This window comes from Cibotium barometz, chromosome 22 (genome assembly GCF_041138505.1).
Source record: "Cibotium barometz isolate CiBa-2024 chromosome 22, ASM4113850v1, whole genome shotgun sequence".
In the NCBI taxonomy this organism is placed as follows: domain Eukaryota; kingdom Viridiplantae; phylum Streptophyta; class Polypodiopsida; order Cyatheales; family Cibotiaceae; genus Cibotium; species Cibotium barometz.
This window is the reverse complement of record NC_141067.1, coordinates 7938614-7961782: the sequence shown is the minus strand read 5'-3', so window position 1 is coordinate 7961782 and position 23169 is coordinate 7938614. Positions and strand designations below refer to the sequence as shown.

At 38.0% G+C, this 23169-nt stretch overlaps 1 protein-coding gene across 1 annotated transcript; it reads left to right on the top strand.

Annotated features, from left to right (window-relative positions):
- The first annotated feature begins 20820 nt into the window (after positions 1 to 20820).
- Positions 20821 to 22390, top strand: LOC147626212 (UV-B-induced protein At3g17800, chloroplastic-like). Its single transcript, XM_086816892.1, has 2 exons — positions 20821 to 21305; positions 21403 to 22390. Exons 1-2 carry the CDS (start codon positions 20878 to 20880, stop codon positions 22166 to 22168), a joined length of 1194 nt encoding a protein of 397 aa, XP_086673018.1. The 5' UTR covers positions 20821 to 20877; the 3' UTR covers positions 22169 to 22390.
- The last annotated feature ends 779 nt before the right edge of the window (positions 22391 to 23169 follow it).

Here is a 23169-nt window from a genome sequence, read left to right as displayed (position 1 = left end):
GTGAAGCCCGTATGCCCACATGTGGCATCTGTACGAATACCACATGTTCGTACCTCCACAAGCGTGAGCCACGTGTGTCGTATGTATGACCCGCACATGTGGTTGCACACAAAAACCGAAGACACATGTGAGCTGCATGTGTGTATGCATTTATCGAGCCATGTGTCTGTATATACAGCCACACATGCATGTACGAAATAAAAGTGTGCCCGTATAGCCACATTATCTCCGTACTGCCACGTGTATCCTACCTCGCACCCTATAAATGCATGGGAGGATTTTTTTCCCCTTTTTTGCACGTAGAAAGACGACATAATATGCGCATTTACCATTCCTCACTTTGTTCAAATCACGCCATCATTCTTGTTGTGTGTAGAGGTCCTAGCTTTCCTCGGCTTAGTTTTCTACAACTCTTGTTCAGATCTTGTTCCAGCTACGTTCCTTATACAAACACATTATTTGATCTCATACGATATCCTTGTGATATCCTTGTGCTGTGCAGAGGTCCTAGCTTTCCTGGGCTTAGTTTGCTACAACTCTTGTTCTAGCGACACTCTTTATACAAGCACATTATTTGATCTCATACGACTAGAAAGATGGTGCGATAGCAACGATCGCCGGAGGTGATTGGATTGTCCTCTTCATGCCATCCTTCCATCAGGCAAGAAGTGCACATTTCTTCCATTTTTTCAATTTTGGGTATCTTATTATTGATTGCTCCATCTTTTTGTCTGCTTGTACATAAGTTAAATTAGATGATTCTTGTATATATTTGATATGTTTTCTTGTGTCTAATATATTTTCTTATGTCTGATTGACAGGCCATAGATGGCTAGAACAAAAACAAAAAAAAACAAGAATGGTTGGCCCAAGTCCAGCCCAAGTGCAGGTTCGGTAGAGAAAGTAATAAATCAAAGTATCAAGGCAAAAGCTGAAGAAAAGGATCAAAGATAAGGAGGGCCCAAAAACATGTTGAGCTTCTCATACCCAAGCTTACATTCATGAGAATTGTAAACAGATTTGTGATGATTGGAATCTTGGGATGAGATGGGCCTCCAATGCAGTATGTGCCATTCAGGAGGCTGCATAAGATTTTATTATTGATAGTTACATTTTTTCTACCCATGCTCATAGGGTCACTCTTATCTCGACAAGGACATGCATACTTGCAGCTTATTAGATACATATTTGAGAAGCTATTACATTCTATACCATTGAGTGACTCTAGGGAATTTAATATTTTGAATGTACCACCAGCTAGAAAACCCCATCCACTGTCTCCAACAATGATATACCTTTTGAGGAGTATGGGAAGCAACCAACTCAGCTATCCCACCCGGGCCAAACTCTCATGAAACGGGTTAGCGGCCACACCATCCATAGCCTCATGAAGAATTCCCACAAGGTTAAGCATAAACTGCTCTATTACACCGAACCTTGTTATCGGGCTATAGTAGACCTTGCCATTGTGGCTCACCTGGAGCAAATAGGGCTCGGCGGCTTGCCCACCCTTTAGTCCTTGGGACGCGATCTCCTCAACTGCTTGTATTTCATGGAGACATACGATTGCAACCAAGCTACAAGCATATCATTGATAATGAGGGCCATCACCAGACTATCCACCTCAGCCTTGACGTCATTTGGGATGCCCCACATCGAACAACCCTACGTCTAGCTCAACAATGTCATGCGCTGTGTGTACCATGCCTACTAGGGACCAACCACAAACGACGGAGTGGAGTGGCACAACAACCTCTCCGCCCCCCCAAACACCATCACATCGAGACCCGACAATAGGAGGAAGCCCGACAATAGGAGGAAGCCTGCAGTAGGCTGTGGCCAAAGCTTAGCTCAAAGCTAAACAATAGGAAGAAGCCCCATGCAAATACTTTTGATTCCCATGTGGCATACCCTTTTGACATCTCCCTTGACAAGGTGGCTCCAACGACGATAACAACAATGGCGGGGCAGGCCCCAACAAGCCCCCTAACCACCACCAATGATCCCCCCACCCCCTAGTTTCCTCCTCATCATCACCCTCCACCCCCACCACATCACCAATCCCAACCAGGGCCAACCAAACAGGGCCAAGCTCTTAACCCCCACCCTAGTGCCCATTATTGTACCTCAACACCCCACACCTCTTCCACTGCAACCCTACCCCTTTTCCCCTCACCATCCTCAACACCCCCTTTCGTTCTCTCTCCACCTCCATCACCCACACCTCCGTCATATGGACATACATGTTCTCTAGTCGTACCTCGACACCAAGCATAACACATGGAAGCACCAACATCCACACCGACAACGTGAGCAGTTATTCGTCGGTGGCCCCTCTCTAATGCCCGGTCCATCACCTTCGAGCTCATTAGAGAGCAACCCGTTTGGCGTCGACCCTTTCTACTACTGAAGCCCTATATTTGGGCGGAATACTCCTGCCACTTTTTGGTGGATCAATCTTGCATACTTACCTATCCACAGACGCTAGGCTTGGGACTTGTTCCGGTGGCAAGAGCAAAAAGTGAACCATAAATTGTAAATACAACTTTCCCTGGTTCGCCCCACCGATGTCCCAGAGCCCATGCACCGAGGCCAGCATGCTAACAAAGATGCACGCTTTCATCAGCTGATATGATCAGGTTCCTGACCCCGCCATCATTGGCAACAATCAAATTTTTCAACCTCATCATCATGCTCCTAGAGGCCTTTTCAAAATGGGACCACTACGAGGGAGGGTAGTCAGGGCCTCGCCTTCGACCTCAACAAAGGCCCTGCCTTGAAGCAGCTATTCAAATACTATGAGTGCATCCAATGGATGCTTGCTTGGCGACTGTAGACCTTTGAGGACATGATGAAGACAAAATTCTGTACTAGCTACAAAGTCTTCCACCGATCCCCCTGCATCCGAAATCATGGTACGACTCCATCAGAACATATTTCATCTACTACCACTTATGATACTTGCCAACTCCGAGGACGGATCTGAATTAGGGAGGGTGTATGTTAAGCACGTTGGTTAACATTGTTTCAAGTGTGTTTATGATTTATGTAACCACGCTAAGTGCTTCATGTAAAAGATAGATGGGATGAGCACCAAGCTTATGACTTGTGTAATGCATGCCATAGAAAAAGCCTAGGTGTACATAAAGCTAGGAGATCAGTTTTAGGCCCCCAATTGTTAAATGGGCAATCGGCCATTGTAAAAAGAGAGCTCATATGAGTATATAAGTGACTTATGAAATATGAAAAGGGAAAATCCCATTATCACATTTGAGTTTTCCTTCTCTCTCTCTCTCTCTCTCTCTCTCTCTCTCTCTCTCTCTCCCGGCTATGGTGGTAGGCTTGTGTAGGTTTATGCTTGCTTACTTGATTGTTGGTGTATGCATAGAGGTGATGGCTTCTTGGCTTGTTTCTTCTTCTCCCTCTTCTTTTCTTCTCTCTCATCTTCACTCTTACACACATAAATGCATGGAGTAAGGGTTGATCTCTCCATATCTCCCTTTCTCTTTACTCATTACCTAGCTTGTGGGAAGCTCCACTTGAGTGACACAAGTGGTGGTGGAGTGAGCCCCTAGTGGCCTCACATAGGGGAGTTAACCCTCATTAGGGTTGGCTTATTTTTGCTTGTTCTTAAACCAACCCTTGCATGGTGTTCTTTCTCTTTTTTTCACCCTCTCTTTGTGCAAGGAAGCATGTTCAATTTGGTGAACAACCTACTTCACCAATAACTGGCAGGGTCAACCTCAAGGTTGTAAGCCAAACACTCTCATCTATTCCCACAAAGAGATATGGTTTAGTGTGGAGTTTGCTAGCAAAAATATACAAGTACATAGTGTCCATTGCTAAGTCCAAGGTATTATATTATTTTGTACTCATTGCCAGTGCTACAAGAACCATGCCACATCTCATTGTTGGTCCAAAGGAAACCCAATAGGGTGAACTCTGGTATCATGCAAGATGGTCCACCCCACCATCCACTCCTCAACCTACATAGGATCCAGAGCCTACCTATCAAAACTGTTTATCGAGAGGTATGTACAGACCACCATAGGAGCACCATAGATGCTATATACCACATCAACAAGAGAGAGAGAGAGAGAGAGAGAGAGAGAGAGAGAGAGACCTGAACGTTGGGTAGAGGATGTATTAATAGGGAAGTGGTATGCATGAAAGAAATGCACATTGATGCTTTGATATTGTATTTTAGCACTCCTACAGGTTGGAGATGGGGCATGTCACTAGGTGTATATGTATCTCATGTGATAAACTTAATTTTGGAGAGAGAGATAAATGTTTTTTAAAATATACATTTTTTATATTATAAAGATAGTTTTAAAAATCTCCATGTCATTACTTTGTCCAACATGAGCATATAAGTGAGAGAGAGTATTATGTTTTTTAACATAAATATTATTCATACTATAAAAGTAGTCATGAAAATCTATATGTCCTTACTTTGTCAAACATAAGCATACAAAGAATGAAATTTTTGCCTATGTACAAAATTTCAATTGACAAATTTTTATTTTTTATATATTTTTGAAATCACGTGTTTTTATATACGTTGTTGCATACATGCACATATCACATCGACATACATGTCATACATCTTACTATATATGTATATATGTATATATGTATATATGTATGTATGTATGTATGTATGTATGTATGTATGTATATATACATACACACACACACACACACACATATATATATATATACACACACACACACACACATACACACATATATATACATACACACACACACACACACACACATATATATATACACATACATACATATATATACATATACAATGGGGGATTCTTCTAAGAGAGAGAGAGAGAGAGAGAGAGAGAGAGAGAGAGATGAGAGAGTCTATATGTGTGTGTTTGTCAGGGGGGAGAGAGAGAGATACCTCTAAGAGAGAATGTGACAATGCTGAAGGGGAGAGAAAAAGAGAGAGGGGGGAGGATTGCAGCGTACACAGAGAGAGAGAGAGAGAGAGAGAGAGAGAGAGAGAGAGAGAGAGAGAAAGGACTGCATGCCAAAATGCCTTCTTTATACAGTTGGCCTTTGAATGGTGTACCGTGCGCCCATCTCCTACCCGTTCGAGATAGGCCATTACGCTAGTAATAATTATTTGGCATCACCTTTTACACATGACAATATATGGCCTTTTTTCTTGGTGGGGTAACGAGTTACATTGAGAGCTACCTTTACAAATTTCTTACAATATTACATAGCTTTCGATTCAATCAAGCTCCATTCATTTGTATTTACAATAAGACTTCTTTTATTACATGTGCTCAAACTAGATGGTCCACTCTCTCAAATGCTGGCATCATCTTGGACACAGACATGTATTGGTGGGGTTACATTGGGAGCTACCATTATAAATTTCCTACATCGATAAATTTGTGTTTATTTTTCTCCAGAACTAGGCTTTATCAGAATGAACTCTATCTCCATTGATCTCAAACTATTATTATTAGTTTGACATTTCTCAACATGTTCTTTTTTTTGCGGGAACAATAAGTATTTATATTTATATTAACAAGACAAAAGCTACCATTTACAAAAGGTCCATTTTATACCTAACGTATCCATCCTACACCAATTCCCTATTGAGTAAATTACAAATTTGATCCCACCTCTCATCAGTCCTGAATTTTGAAGGCTTCAATGGTGTCATCCATAGTTTTGGGTGTCAAGAGAAGTCCAAGGCAAAAATTGGGTTCCAAAAGAAACTCAATCCCAAATTTTGGTTGTCAAGCATTGAAGCCTATGTTGATTCTCTCATTTCTAAAAGAAGTCTTATCTCAACATATAAGTTTCAAATTTTAATTTAATTAGTTATCATACTTGATTATATATAATCAAGTTAAAGAATAGGGCAAATAATAACATAAGTTTTAACTACTTAATTTCAACTATCAACTAGTAACTACCGAGTACCTAGTATTATCACTTTGGAAAATATATTATTAAGTAATACTTCAAAACATATAATGGATAATATCTTCTTCTAGTTATTGGAAATAAGTATTTTAGTATATTGCTTTTTAAAAGGCCACCCATAAAAACTCTTTTGTCATTTAAAGGCTAACTCAAAAAGCAAGTTTTCTTCTCTGAAGTCTAAGCCCTCATAAAGGGTGTCAAATTGAAGGCCGCCGGCCAAGGTAGGGTTGCAAATTTCAGGCCTACCTCTATCCTTCAACACAAAACATGACTTCTCCCAAGATATGTGATAACCCAATTGCATAGATTCCACAGAGGCAGAAGTACAACCCTTAGGGGTTTGCTCTTTAACCAGTGTATACTTTTATGGCCTTAATTGAAAATCCTTTGGGCAAAAGACCGGTGGTGAAATTTTGGACTAAGGGATTACTTTTTTTTGGGAACAATAATTATATACTTTTTTTGGAAATAATAATTATATATATTAATATTAAACATAACATCCCTTTACAAAAAGTTCTCCTACTACAACCCTTCTCCTAGATACATGAGATTTTGAGGCTAGCATACCCTTCAACCATACAAAGATCCTCCAAACTACAATTAAGTAATCTACATATGAGGTCCAACCTTTCATCTTCCCAAAACAAAAGAAGATTGTCCCCATGAAATGTGATATCCTAGCTACATACAGGCAATCATGATGGATTAAGAGATATTACTTTCTCAATGTGTTCTATTGTCTACAAATGTTGAAAATCAAAATTTACCTTTGATTATGAACATTGGAATATTGTTATGTGGTCAAAAAACTTGATCATCAACATTTATATAAATTATATCTATTAACCCCATGAACAACCAAGGCGCACAAGGAGAGGAGAGAAAAAAGAAATCTTGGATCAACCAAGGCGCACAAGGAGAGGAGAGAAAAAAGAAATCTTGGATTTCTAAAAAATAAGAGGAAAAAATCCCTTCCATTGACCCTTTGTATTCGATTGACCCTTTGTATTCTGATTGACCCTTTTTATTTAAAAAAGAAATTTTGGATTTCTAAAAAATAGGAGGGAAAAATCTTTGCAGGCCAGAAACGTGACAGGCTCCTTTAGTATTGCAATTTACGACGGCTCCAATCACGAGAAGGATAGGGATGGGGAGGTTTTTCTTCATATTGTCGGCCAGTTCGGAGCTCCCATGTCTAATGCAGTGGCAGAGGAGGAGGAGGAGGTGGCCTTTGATGGTGATATTTATGAACTTACATGCGGGGATGCTATATTTGTATTATGCGTGTGGAGGTTTTTTTTTTAAGAAAGCGTCGAAATTTCATGACAAAACCAAGCAATAAAGTCATTCATTTAAAACAAAGGGAAAGTTAGAGGAGAAAGGAAAACAAACATAATGCTTTTGACTCATTATCAATACGAGTGGTGATGGTTGAGGACAATTGCACTCAAATGCTCAAACAGAGTTCCTCCATCATCCACGAATTGGAATGAGAATATTCTCCCTTTTCATATTGGGCCACGCATCTCCCTACCGTCTTCTCAATAATCTCATAAACAACCTTACCATCCACTACCAATGTCTTGCCAACCTCAGCCTCCAATGTAGATAAGTTTGTACCACCGTCAAGCACACAATCAACCCACCGTCAGACCTTGCATCAAACCCTCCGTCAGACACAGCCCCACTGTCAACACTTTGGGACACAAATAATAGGTATCATAATGTCAATGATCACAACTTGACTTACATCACCAAGTCGTAAACAAATTATGCAGTGTCTTCACTGTAGTGTAGCAAAACTACTAACTTGTTGGGTTCATCCCAAGATGATATGTTGGACATAGGCACAAATCTACTCCAATTCAATAAGTAATCCAATCTCTCTCTCTCTTGTCATAGATTTCATGATCTCCTACAATCTCTCTCTCTCTCTCTCTCTCTCTCTCTCTCTCTCTCTCTCTCTCTCTCTCTCTCTCTCTCACACACACACACACACACACACACACACACACACACAAACACATAAACACACACACACACACACGTGTACACACAACTTGAAAATTTTGTAAATGACCAAAATGATAATTAGAATCATGAATCAACATTATACACAAAAAGCAATACATTTAAAAACTATACGAAAATGTGGTGCCCAAAATGCTTTACATACAAAAGTCCCCATAAGCCATATAGTGGTCACCAAAAAATCTCATAAATATAATAAACTATACTGAAATGTGGTAACCAAAATGTTTCACATATGAAGGTCATCATAACCTATATAAGGACTAGAAAAAAAACTCATATACAATGACCCCATAAACTATATAGTGGTCACTAAAATATCTCATAAATATAATAGATTATATTGAAATGTGGTAACCAAAACATTTCAAATATGAAGGTCATTCATAACAACCTATATAAGGACCACTAAAAAAAATCATAACAACGATCCTGGAAGATACAATATATCTAAGTAGAATCAGATGGTGCCACAGAATCTTGGTGTGCTACAGATGTAGAGCCTCTTTCATTTAAAAAGGCGATGTCTACATGTTGTCCTGTGCATGCTGCAGTGACGCCTATACTCAAAACTCCCAGCTTTATTCTTAAATTGACCTATACCTAGGTAATACATAGAAACCTGTTAAAAACTTTGGATTTTTTAGATAAAAGAGCTTTACAATCATAAAATCATAATATTTAACATACTCTGGTCTCAATAGATGACATACTTTCATGGATAGGCGTATAGGTAGGCCTCAAAAAGCTGTACATATAGTCATCATTATGACCATGCCCAATAGCTTGCCAGTTATTAGGCTCTCGATAGCCTAAGAAAGACACGATGATGCAATTTGGGCTGCAAGGGCCTGTAACCCTATGAAGATCTACCTTATAAAACCCAAGCAAAATGTATTCTCAATCGAAGAATAAATCACGTACAGAGAGTTTCAATATAAATATATCCACATTAGGAATGAATCTGTTACAAAAAGAAAATCCCTTATACTCACTTATGCATAAACCAAACAACACCCTCTTCTTCAAAAAGAATAATTAGCAACAAAAGATTAAAATATGTACCCACAAAGACTTGCCATCTCGAGGAGGTCAACCAATAAATTGAGCACAGACAGAAGCTCTCCATCGAAAGGGATCTACATATTTTCTTAGGTAAATAACTTTAGTGTTATTATTAAAAACACATAAGCTAAATGCTGAGCACATGCACATTTATGTACCTTTAACTTAAGTAGCAGAGTCGGTGACAAATGTAAAGGATCATGTCATCCTAATCCTCTTTAAAGTACATACGTGACAATGTGTATGTAGAGGCTAAAATAGAAATAATTATAAGCACACAAAAGTTCTCAAACTTAATATGTATCACATAGATAGCCAATAAAATAGACTACCTATACTCTGAACTTGACCTATACCTAGTTAATATATACAACCCATAAGAACTTTGGATTTTCAAATTAAAGACAAAGAACTCTACGATCATACAATCATGATGTTCAATGAGCCTTGGTCAATAGATGTTCCATCTTCTTCAACAGGAGTATAGATTAACCTCAAAAAAGCTATATGAATAGTTGTCAATATAACCATACCCCATAGGCTCTCAATTTAATAGGCTTTTAGAAGCCAAAAAGAACATATCAATACAAAATGGACTCTTAAAGCCTACACCCCATCAAGCTAAAACAAAACACTCACTCAAGATCGGTAAGGATCATGTCCAAAAAGTCAAAATAAACATAGATACTATAATTGTTATCATAACACTATCCCTTATACTCATGTATGTACCAGAGAACACTATCTATTTCACAAAGAATAATCAACAAAAAAGGTTAGAATATTAACTCTCAAATTTTGCCCCATATCTAAGAGCTCAACCAATAACTGAGTAGGAACAAGATCTCTCCATAGAAAGGAATCTGCATAATTTCTTAGGTAAAAGTACTTTAGTGTTGTTATTGAAGACACATAAGGAAGACCCTTAGTACTTTTACAAGAGTCATCTCGCAAGAAACATAAAAGGAGTCAGAGGGGTTAGCACAAAACAACTCCTCATTCTAATCTCATAGTGAAAGTACCCCTTAGTTCACATTAAATATTTCATACCATTGCACTGATGGCATATAATCCTTTAACTTTTGTATTTCCTTCAAGGGGGTCACTCATAAATATATAAGAATAGCACATGGGTTCAAGAGAAGGGATTTTTAAAATCCCCTTTTTATACATTTTTTTACATACAAAAGGGTACCAATTAAAGGGGGTATTCATAGGTTGAATAGAAAAAAGGTATGATTTATTCATGAAAAATTCATACATAAGGGATTTTTAAAATAGGCCTTGAACGCACGTGATACAAAGGGTTTACTTATAGTGAGCCCCCCGAGGTATTTCATTGAGCACCAAATGGTTTTTCTTTGAAGTAGAATTTTATAGACCTTAAAGAGCTATAGTTTTTCTTTTGTTATATTAATTAATTAATGGCCACTACTCTGTATGAGTCATTGAGGCCGTATGTGAGTGCTCTTGTTGGAAGAGACTCACTGAGTCCTTGGGCCATCCCCCTTCCTAGACTAGTCAATATGTCCAAGGTGTGGGCATCCAAGAAAGGGTTGGTACTTATAGGATTTGCGGGAATGTTAGGCAAGGGACCAAAGCCTGGTGGATCGAGGTGACAGGGGGTGTAAAATCTGATGATACGCTTGTTATTATAGGCATGGCCAATGGCACTGGGAGGTGAATTTGTGGCATGGATCTCAATGGCTCGAAGATGTCAGCCATTCTTGGCAATCTCTCCATCGTGGCCATGTTGGAGTGCCTAAATGCTCCTTAATAAGCAATTACAGTTTTTTTTTTAATTTTTAAACTTTCCCACAACAGCTTGTTTACAGCCTCAAAAGGCTTGGCATACTTTTCGTTGGATCAAACGGGTGTCCGTTTGCCCTAATTAGCTTAGGCGCTATACGCACGCAAACGATCTTAGATATATTTTTCTAGAAAAAGCGTATGCTAGGAACTTCCAAGATGGAAGAGGAGGTCCTAAAACCTATTTTCCATCATTGTCTCAAGAAGAAATTTTTTTTTGAGAATTTTTTTCCCTGTCTCGCAGCATGTTTTTGAGGGTGTTCCAAAAGAAATTTTGAAAAACTATGTATGAGGGAGTTGTAGTATTTTTGGAGTACTACAACTTTGTTTCCTTGAGTCGTCCATGATTTTGTCGTCTAGACTCTTAAAAAGTAGCCCGAACATGGCTCGTCGTCGTTTTCGCGCTGTTTTTTACGATTTTTCATGGTTTTTGGGTTGTTTTTTTGCCTAGATTTTCGAGTCGAATTTTGAGGCTGCTGGTTGAAGGCCAAAATGATCAAATTTGGCTTCGGACGACCAGTCCAAAGTCGAAGAGCTCAATGTTAGCTTTTCGATGAGCCCTAAGGTGCCTTCACTTGGATATACAGTTTAGGAGATATGGAGGACGGGCCTCAAAACAGGGGTGTTTCTCAGTCTTTTTTTTCCCACATGAAATTGGTGTTTCACGCTGGACTTCACGAAAAATTAAATTTCATTTTTTTTTTGCCGCATGAACTGGTGTTTCACACCGTGAAACGGTTTTTACGTCGTGAACTGGACTTCACGTGGAAATTAAATTTATATTTTTTTTTGGTCGCCGTGAACTAGTGTTTCATGTCGTGAAACGGTTTTCATGTAAACTGGATTTCACGTGAAAATTAAATTTTGATTTTTATTTATTTATTTATTTATTTAACCGCGAATTGGTGTTTCACATTGTGAATCGGACTTCACGTGGAAATTAAATTTCGAATTTTTTTGGGATCATGAACTAGTGTTTCACGTCGTGAAACGGTTTTCACGTGTGAACCGGATTTCACGCGAAAATCAAAGTTTAATTTTAATTAATTAATTAATTAATTAATTAATAATATTATTTTTTATCGCGTGAACTGGTGTTTCACGTTGTGAAACGGTTTTCATGCCGTGAATCAGACTTCACATGGAAATTAAATTTTTATTTTTTTTGGGCAGCATGAACTAGTGTTTCACGTTGTGAAACGGTTTTCACGTGTGAGCCGAATTTCACGCGAAAATTAAATTTTGATTGATTGATTGATTGATTTATTTTTACTGCGTTGAACTGGTGTTTCACGCCGTGTGAAACAGTTTTTATGCCGTGAATCGAACTTCACGTGGAAATTAAATTTTTATATTTTTTTTGAAGTCCAGTGGGAAATACAAATTTTTCTTTTTGGGGAGAATATTTTTTGAATTTAAAATGAAAGGGATATGGGCATTTTTCCCAAAAAGATGAGTGGAATAAAAAAGTCAACCTTTTAAATGACACCCCTTATACCCTTCATAAATGACCCCCAAAATGGACAAATTGATAACTCATGAGCATTTTCTCATTGAGTGCTCATTAGCCTTAATGAGTTATGTAAAAAAGTGATTAAGAATTAATCTAAGATTAATTCTTTCACTAATCTTTTTCTCTTTTATACTAATTAAGGACTCTAATAAACCACTAATCTCTCATTAATTCACATAAGTGAGCATATCATTGGATAGAGCAAGAAAAACTAATCTGTGTGCATCAAAAATTGTGTAAATTAATCTAGATTAGGAGATTAATTAGACTCTTAATTATAGTTTCCTCTTTAAGACTAAATTAAGAAAAGAGAGTCAAATTTTTCCAATTGATCAAAAAAATTGATGTGATTAGGTGTTTTGATGTATCTAGATGCTCTCAAAACATTTCAAAACCTCAATTTCGGCTACTCATATGATCAATTTAGATCCCAATTAACACATTTTCTAAAATTTTGGCCTCTTGAACAAGATTAATCACCCTTAATGACAAAACCAGTCCATTAAGAGAAATTAGTCAAATTCAAGGATTTTTTGATGGTTTTGAGAAATGTTTTGAAAGATTAAGCTACTCCTAATACTTGCTAACAATCTAATCCAAATAATTTCAACAAAAAACACACAATTAAACTAGAATTAATGATCTTAGATCTATGTTTAAACTAAAGAGAGCGAACTTTCACTAAGAAATACATTCTCTTGCATTGTTTGATGCAATGGATGAAAATAAAGCCTAATAAAAACTATGTGCAAGTCCTAAGAACATGAAAAACCACAAAAACAACAACAAATTAATCTAAAAATTAAGCAAAAAATATTCTTTTCAAAAACAAAAAAGAGAGCTATTTTACACCAAATCTCACACAAATTACCATCAAATACACATCTTTTTCATGGAAAACCACTAATCAAGATAATGGGCAATGGGTTATGCATAGATTAGAGACAAAACGATGGAAAAAGCCAAGGGATGGCTCCCTGGCAGCACCGGTGCGCTAAAAATGTTATGGCTCAACCTAACCCTCCTTGAAACACATCCAAAAAGAGATTACCTGGTGAACCGCAACTATCGTCCTCGTGAGGATCTTTCCAATGGCCGAGCTCGTAACCCTTGAGGTCTCCAAGCTCCACAACTCCTTGAGAAGCAATTCCATCGCATCTCCCCGCGAGCGTTGTCACATCGCTACGTTGCACTATGGGTCCTTGTTCCTCCTCTCACCTCACTTCACTCACACACACTCATTAGCATGCATTAGAGAGAGAGAGATTAGCAAGAGCAAGACTCAATTGCACAATGGGAGAGTATGTTGTATTATGAGAGAAATTCACTTATATACATGGCCATAAGTGTTCACACTCACTTAAACTATGGCCGATCGGGCACTTTAGGCGGGCTCATAAAAGGCCTAATGCTATTACAATGACTACTCTCATAATATATCCATGAATTACATCACTTAGGACTTAATCCTAACTTGTTACCACACGCTCTTGAAGTGGGAATCGTCCCATAAATACTCCGTCACATAACATTATGGGCGCCCGTCCAAGTTATAGCTTTGGACACTATTGCTTTATATCTTGAATATATGACCCTTTGGTGTATCTACCATGACTTCTTGATGTAAGATAATGGCGGTAGCTCTTGTTAATCCTAGAATTAGATTAACAACATATAAAAATTATCCATTTGTAGATTTCTCATTGTTGTAGGAAAACATGTCTGAGACAGACTCAATCAGATTGTTAGTGAGAAGCTAGATAAGAACAACTTGCATTCTTGGAAGTTTAGAATGACTAATTTCCTAATGCGTAAAAGATTTCGGGACCATATCAAAGGAGATAATGAGGAGCCTCAAGAGTTATCTGAGGAGAATGTCACTCTAGCAGATATAAATGCATTTAAGGGATTGGAATTAGGGTGCTAGGAAAGTTGTATTTGCTTTCGATTAGTGTCACAAACACAATGATAAGACATATACAGGACACCAACACTCCAATAGTTGCATGGCAGAACCTGGTGTGTGCAGATGTTCTAAACTAATACAAAGAAAAGGAAACTGTAACTAAAACAAGAGCTACATATAGTGGAAAAGAAAAGCATGTCTATCAAGGACATTGTTCAATCCCTTGGGTTTATCAATGTAGGGGTGGAAGATGATGATTTGGTGAGTGTCTATTTGAATGGGCTTGGCAAAGAGTACAAGCCATTCAAGAGCTCCATTGTAGTCTGAGAGAATATTCCTAACTTTTGGGACTTGGTATCTATGCTAATAATAGAAGAAAAGTCTTTACTCTTCTTCACAAAGTAAGAAGAGTCTGTTTGATTTGGTGAATGTCTGTTTGAATGGGCTTGGCAAAGAGTACAAGCCATTCAAGAGCTCCATTGTAGTCTGAGAGAATATTTCTAACTTTCGGGATTTGGTATCTATGCTAATAATAGAAGAAAAGTCTTTAGGTGAGAACTCTTCTTCACAAAGTAAGAACACATAAGAACATGCTAATAATAGAAGAAAAGTCTTTAGGTGAGGACTCTTCTTCACAAAGTAAGAACACATAAGAACATGCCTTCTACTCTGATTCAGGTAGAGGCAAAGGTAGAGTGTGTGGTCGAGGCCAACGTGGTAGACAACAAGGAAACCAGAATCCTGGTGGACAACAATGATTTGTAGTTGTTAGCAGCGGCAATTATACACAGGTGGACAGTCTAGAGGAAGGGGGAGCCAAAGAGGCCAAGGTGGTTAGCAAAGAAATCAGAGTGTGCAAATAGCATAGAGTGCTATCTATTATTGTGGCAAACTAGGGCACATGGCAAATGACTGCTATAAAGAAGTAGAATAACATTAAAAGTAGAAAGTTGTAGCAAGGTAATTATGCATCAACTAGTAAACATGGTTGGTGATGACAGAAGTGAGCAACTGTTTATGATGTAGCACATGCTTAGTTCCACAATAGGAGATGTTTTAGGATCTCTCAAGATATATGGTATGTGGATTTTAGTGCCTCTAAGCACATGACCAATCATGGTGAGTGGTTTAGAGACATGCAGAAAATGAAAAAACTAGGTTATGTAGAAACAGGTGATAATACTGCACATCCCATTGCACATGTTGGTAAAGTGTCATTGTCTATGTAGGATGGCAAAATGAAGTACTTGGCAGATGTACTTCATGTTCTAAATATTACAAAGAATGTGGTTTCTATTAGACAGATGGTTGAGCAGGGTCTGCAAGTGAGGTTTAATCCTTAAGGATGTTTTATGGAAGACTTCAAAAATCGGTGTTGTGCACTTTGGTAACATAAATGACATGATGTTTACTTTGGATGTGAATATGCCTGAGGTAAAGGCAGCCATATTTGCACATGTAACAGGTGTCATTGCAGATATTGACATATGGCACAAGCACATTGGTCATGTGAATATACAGCGATTGAAGTCTATGTAGGCCCAAAATATTGTTGCTTTTGTTGCAGGTTTACCAAAGTTTAAGGTTGATGGTATGCATAAAGTATGTGAAGCATGCCAGCTTGGTAAGTAGGCCAAACATGCTTTTTCACATGAAAAGCATGTCAGTGCAAGGCCATTAGATGTTATACATTTGAATGTATGGGGACCGACTGAGATTGCAATAATTGTAGGTTGTAGGTATTATGTTACATTCATTAATGACCACATTAAGAAAGTGTGGTTTTACTTCATGAAGGAGAAAAGTGAGGTATTTGCTCACTTTCAAAGGTTTAAATCTTGGTCGAGAAGGAAAAAGGCATGCAAAAAAAAAGTCTAAGATTAGATGGTGGGAGAGAATATTTCTCCAATGAGTTCAAAAATTTCCTAAGAAAGCAGGGAATCAAGAGACAGTTTACATGCAGGTACACTCTACAACAATAGAATGGTGTTACAAAAAGAAAAAATAGGGCAAGGAATCAAGAGATAGAAGCAATAGCAACTGCTGTGTACATTATGAACATGACACCCACTATAGTTGTTAACATTGTTGGCAGACAAAATAGGTAGTATTTCTTGAAAACGAGAAACATTTGGCATCTTTCAAAGATTCCATAAAAAAACTTCAGTTTTTTTACCTCTTTTTAAAAACTGGTCTACGCATGCGTACAACATTGCCAAAAATGATAATATTTTGGGCACTTTACGAACATGCCAAAATAGAGACAATGCTTATTATTTTCATCTTCAATCCATTAAAAAAATGATACAACTGTAAAAAGAGGCTATTTTTTCTAAACATATAGCTTATGGCATAGTTATGGTTCCTCATAATCATTGCTACACCATCACTAGTTGATGTGCCTTTTCCTGAGAAGGTAGACGAGGCATCCTCTTCTTCACTATCCACAAATATATATTTTTTCTTTTATATGTGTACACTTGAAGCTGAGACTCCTTGGGTTATCTGCCATGTTAGCATCATTGAGGATATGCTACAAAGTGCAACTATAAAAAACTATTTGTATAATTATATTACAAAAGCGTTATCTTGATACAATTATTATCTTAATTATAAAATCCTATTTTGGCTCTTGATGAGAGTAGTATTAAAATCCATTTTGAAGCTCTTGAGTATCACAATTTCTTAATTGATACTATATACTTTTTTAAAAAGAGTTCATTATGTATATATTAATTTTAAAATATCATGAATAAGCTATTTAAAAGTTGTATAATTTTGAAAATAATTTCACACTCATTTTTAAAGAAGATGTGTCCTTGATGTGACAAAAAAGGGCTAAATGGTAATTTTAGTTATTAAATGATTTTAGAAAGTATGAAAAAGCTCGCTTTAAGAAACAAAAGTTTATACTTTCCAAAATACTTTTTTGTAAAATATCAGGTAGGGACTTAGATTCGAATACATAGTAAGGATTTTTTAGCTATAACATTTGTGGCCACCTTAACGCTGAGTAAAAACTTCTCAGAGAGCTAAGAGTTGATGTTTTCCATCAACTTGATACAAAACATCAACTTTTACGAAAATTTAATATTTTGCATCAAGTTGATGTAAAACATTAACTTTATATTCAAAACATTAACTTTCTATGCAAAAGATCAACTTTTTTACAATACTTGTGATGTTTTGTATCAACGTTATGCAAAACATCAACTTCTCACAAAACTTGATGTTTTGTATCAACTTTGATGCAAAACATCAAGTTTTATGGAAAAGTTGATATTTTGCATCGAGTTGAAGCAAAAAATCAACTTTTTCATAAAACTTAATGTTCTGTATATCAACTTTGATACAAAACAATAAGTTTTATGAAAAAGTTGATGTTTTGCTTCAACACGATGCAAAACATCAACTTTTAGGCTAAAAGTTGATGTTTTGCACATCGAGTTGATGCAAAACATCAACTTTTTCACACAACTCGATGTTTCAAAACATTAACTCTATCATAAAAGTTGATGTTTTGCATCAAGTTTCAGATGCTTTGGAGAAGAAAGTTGGAGAATCGGAGATCAACTTTCACAAACGGCTTGTTTTAGCGATTTCGTTCGTGATGACATGCTCAGACATCCTATTCCATAAATTTTGAGTACCAACATGACTATGTTTCGATGCGATGTGCATATGTCACAAAAATCGCTTTGTGCCGTCGAGACAGGTCGCATCGAAACATAGTTGTGTTGGTACTCAAAATTTATGAAATAGGACATCTGAGCATGCTAGCATGCACGAAATCGCTAAGACAAGCCGTTTGTGAAAATCGACCTTCGATCCTCCAACTTTCTTCTCTGGAGCATCTAAAACTTGATGTAAAACATCAACTTTTGTGGTAGAGTTGATGTTTTGAATCAACTTTGATGCAAAATATCGAGTTGTGTGGAAAAGTTGATGTTTTGCATCAACTTTGATATAAAACATCAACTTTTAGAGGGGGTTATTTTTCTTAACTTTAAAATATTTTTATATTTTTTATGAGAATTATTTTTATTTTTACCACCAATAAATCTGTAAAAGCTCATTCTAAATAGCAGATAGTAGCCAATAAAATCTTATTTAAAAAAAACTTATAAATAATAGAATTAAAGAAAAAATATACCTAGGATAAGGTGATATAGGTAGAACACATGTTTACAGCTAAGGACCTGAAAAAAACATATGGTCGCAACCTTTGACTACAAATTTGAGAGGAAGTCATTAAAAAAATGCTTGTCTATGTAACCATGTAACCTTTGTATCATAAATAATATCGCTACATAGTAGATGATGCCGAAAAAGCATGATAACAGAAGAGCTAGATGAGATAATCCATGAATACTTGTAATCCATTGGTTTTAATCCAAGTGTGCAAGGCTCCATTGATTTGGAATACCATGAGTCGATTGATTCGCCAATCTTGATTTTTGTTCTACAATTTAATTTTAAAGTTGAAGAATTATAAGCAAATATACGTGGTGCGACCATCTATGTCGAGGAGGGGGGTGCATGTGAGCTTGGACTCTGCCATGTCTATATGTAGTAGTATGCTCTCTAGCATAGGAGACCTTGAATCTACCGTCATCTCGTTGAAAGCTTCAAGCTCTTCTCTACCACCATTCCAAAAGCCCTAAGCTCCTCTCTTTTCTCTTTGTACACAAAGACAATGTCGTGAGCGAAGATTGCATCTCTCAGCATCCTTTGCATGTCCTCCAAATAATTATAACTAGAGTTCATTCTACACTACCCTTAGACATACCATCTTTCAACATCCTTTACATGTGCTCTAAATAATTATAACTAGAGCTCATTTCTACACTACTCTTAGATATACCATCACCTACATTCATGATAATGGATATCTGGATCAAACATCAACATATGCATACTATGAAATTTTGCCACCACCACATAGGTTACTATTTCTTCCTGCCACCCTTATTCATATTGCATAACAAAAATTTCCTTCATGAAAACAAATGCCTATGTCATTTTGTAAGTCAAGTTTATTTTTATGTCACAAACAACAACAGTTTATAAATCTATGAAGGTCACACGTGTTCTCAATCTTGAAAAAAATAGCAAAATTCATGTAATTTTTAAATTTATACATGGAATTCTAGATATGTTTAAAAAAAATATGTTTTTAAGCCATTTTTGAGATTTCACACATTTTGGGAGGGAATCTTTTTAGGTAACCCTCGTCAGTTATCTATTTTGCTCGGTGTTTGTTTATGGTATGATGCATAAAGAGAAGTTTACAGGTATCAGATCGGATGTGTCTCACTTGAAACTGTTTGGGTGTATTGCATATGTGTGTGTTCCTGATGAAGTAAGAATAAAGTTAGATCCAAAGGGAGAGAAATACATCTTTATTGGTTATGCTATGGAGTAGAAAGGTTATAGATGTTATAACCCTACCACTTGTGAGATGCGAGTAAGCAGAGATGTTGTCTTTGATGACATGAGTATGCAGCACCAGTCGTCGGTGAAGGCAATAGAAGATGTAGATGTAAGAAGAAGTGCTGATGCTACACCACATGTATCACCCCATTTGTATGAGGCTCACATGGGGAAGACCAAGAAAGAGAGAGAGAGCCTCAAAGCCGGTCTAGAAAAGTAGAGTTGAAGGAGGAGATGCCTACAAAACTCGCCATGTGACAGGAGAAAAAGTCAACCTTCATTTAAATTTGAAATCAATTGAATGCAATGAAGAGAGAGAGAGAGAGAGAGGACGTGTAAAGGGCACCCAAACGTCTAGTTGTCTCATTAATATGAGGGGAAAAAGAGGCTAGCAATGTGGCATTGCTAGGTAGCAACCTTCATTTGAATTTGAAATCAATTGTTTTTTACCTTATGTATCACCCCATTTGCATGAGGCTCATGTCATGGGGAAGACCGAGAAAGAGAGAGAGCCTCAAAGCTAGTCTAGAAAAGTAGACTTAAAGGAGGAGATGCCTAAAAAACTTGCCACGTGGTGGCAGGAGGAAAAGTCAACCTTCATTTGAATTTGAAATGCAATAAAGAGAGGGGACGTGTAAAGGGCACCCAAATATCTAGTTGTGTGGCATTGCTAGGTAGCAACCATTATTTGAATTTGAAATGACTTGATTTTTACCTTATATATCACCCCATTTGCATGAGGATCACGTGGGAAAGACCGAGAAAGAGAGCGCGCCTCAAAAGCTAATCTAGAAAAGTAGAGTTGAAAGAGAAGATGCCTAAAAAAACTCTAGCCAAATAAAAGTCAGCAGTAAGATAAGAAGATGTGTAACAAAAGAAACCTTTACGTGTTAGCATTAATATGCGCCAGCTTTTCGACTCACGGAGTAGAAAACGTGTTTGCATTAACGTCACCAATGGGCAAGAGACACGTAATATGACCTTTGCTTGTGCCCAACTCGGTGACTCCCCGTGTGTTATAACACGCTAGACATAACGGTCACGTAACGAACGATGACGTATATATATATAGAGCTTGATTGTATTCGTCGTTGATAAGTAAGCACAAAACAAAGCCCAAATACCCCTTCCCTTTTTGTAACAATTTCTTATGGGCCTGATTAGTTCCCCCCTTGTCTTTCATGGCAGTCGTAGATCAACGCTCTCTCTCAATGTAGGCGATCACATGACCACCGGGCCCCAATATGCTCTAGTGGGCACGCCTAGCGTCAGATTGATTGAAGGCCTAGCTATTAATCATGCGCTTAGCAGCCAATTAAGCCTAGCAGTATCTGCACAATCTTGGAAGAAGCTCAATGCGGATGCTGCAGTCCGTGATCAGAGAAACCTACGTCGTAGCTTGGGCCCTCTCGAGATGCAGTCCTACCAAGGGAGGCTGTTAACGGCGATGATCACTGAGTGTCAGCCACTGGAAATGATCTCTCGAGTTGCCTCGCAGCAATTGGAGCGCCTGGCTGCCGCATCCGCATCATCGTCTCATACCGGGCATTTCAATGCCCACGAAGATATTCTTTACAGGTACGTTATTAAACACCTATAATATATCGGGCGCAGCTCGATTAGTTGACTGTTGTTGAGACCGTTGCAGTTAACGGCCTGAATCATGCATGTGCAGAAGGATGGCCGACATAAAAGAGAAAGAGAGATCGAGAGCTTTGCAAGACATAATGTATGCACTCGTGGCGTCTAGGATAGTGGATGCCATCATGGCGGCCTCGCCATCAGATCAGCTGATAAGCACACATTCATCAATTATGGTGGAGGACGCCATGATCGCAATGCTAGATCAGCCCTTGCTGCCAGATCAGCACCACCATCGTGATGATAGGTTGCAAGCCATACACTCTCTAGATGTGAAGCCTCTGATCGAGCAACACGTGGCCATGGTTATCAATGGGAAGGATCGACCCAACCATTCCTTTGAGCTGCATGCATTCGCACGCGTGTGCAAGTTCGAGATGGGCAAGATGTACGCAGCCTCCCTGATGCATGGATACTTCCTCACACGTGTGCACCAGAGGTTCAAGCTTGACCGAGGGCTGGAGTTAGAGGCGGGTCGTTCTATGGGGCTCGCCACCATCAAGGCTTACATGAAGGATGGGTTTGATGCAAAGACCCTGCATCAAACTAGTAGAATGACATGTACCCACAGCGTGGATGTGATTGAGCGGCATGTTGAAGCACTATTTGGCAAGCCCCCCGTTCACATGCAACAGCTAGAACATAGAAGACCCCTACACGGCTCTACCACCACCACCATGACCATACAGTTGGGTTTCGTCAAGAGCCTCATCCTTGAAGCATTGGCATTTGGTGCACTCTTGTGGGACGTGGAGAACAATTTCATCCCCCAATTTTTTCCTCTTTGCCTTGAGGATTAGAGACCACAAATGTTGCATGAAAAGAACTTCTTATGGGCCCCTAGGGGGACTATGTTGACAAAGGTTGTTTTACTCCTTGGCTAGACCTCTTTATCATTTGGTGTAATTGGGGTATTCACAATTGGATTCATGCTACTTCTTCTTGGATTCATGTAGCTTCTTCTTGTATCCTTGCCGTGGGGCAATACAAATGTATAATATCACACGAGTTAACCACCAAAATATATATATAATGTATACAAGGGGTGTATTAGTAGGACTCCTTTTTAGAGTAATTATATAGGTGGGGTTTCTAAAATATACATAAATTAGGCCCACTAATTATATAGGTGGGGTTTCTAAAATATACATACTTTAGATCCTCTAATTAAGAGAAGTTTATACAAATGTATAATATCACATGAGTTAACCCCACCAATATATATAGTGTATACAAAGGGTGTATTAATAGGACTCTTTTAGCATAACTATATAGGTGGGGTTTCTAAAACGTAGGAGGATGTATTAATAGGACTCTTTTAGCATAACTATATAGGTGGGGTTTCTAAAACGTAGGAGGATGAATGTACACATACATTAGACCCTCGAATTAGAAGGAGAATTTATGCATTTGGGGGTCCTTAAATGGGGGTCATTTTAGAGGTCCTAAAAAAGACTCAAAAATGTATACAAGGGTTTGTTAATATTGGCTTCAATAGAAGTGATAGGAGAATTTCTTAAAGAGTGACCACCCTAGGACACTAGCACGTGTAAATAGGTAGCACTGAACGTAGATCTTACTTGCCCCCACCATGCAAGGGATCATTGACATTGATTGTTCGTACTAGCTTGATCGAGTCAATGAATGATGTTAGCACCGAATCTACCACTTTACACCAACCCAACTTCTCTCCCACTAAGCTGCCTAAGCCTGTCGATAGCTCTAGCTCCAAAAGTCTCTTCTCTATGTCTAAGAACCATCGTTGATTTCAAATACTACAAGCTATATCTTGTGCATGCAC

What these genes read in the sequence shown, in the direction of transcription:
- LOC147626212 (XM_086816892.1), top strand. Translation starts at nt 20,878, where the DNA reads ATGGGCCTGATTAGTTCCCCCCTTGTCTTTCATGGCAGTCGTAGATCA. An exon ending in CACGAAGATATTCTTTACAG is followed by an intron (nt 21,306 to 21,402) that starts GTACGTTATTAA and finishes ATGCATGTGCAG; the next exon opens with AAGGATGGCCGACATAAAAG.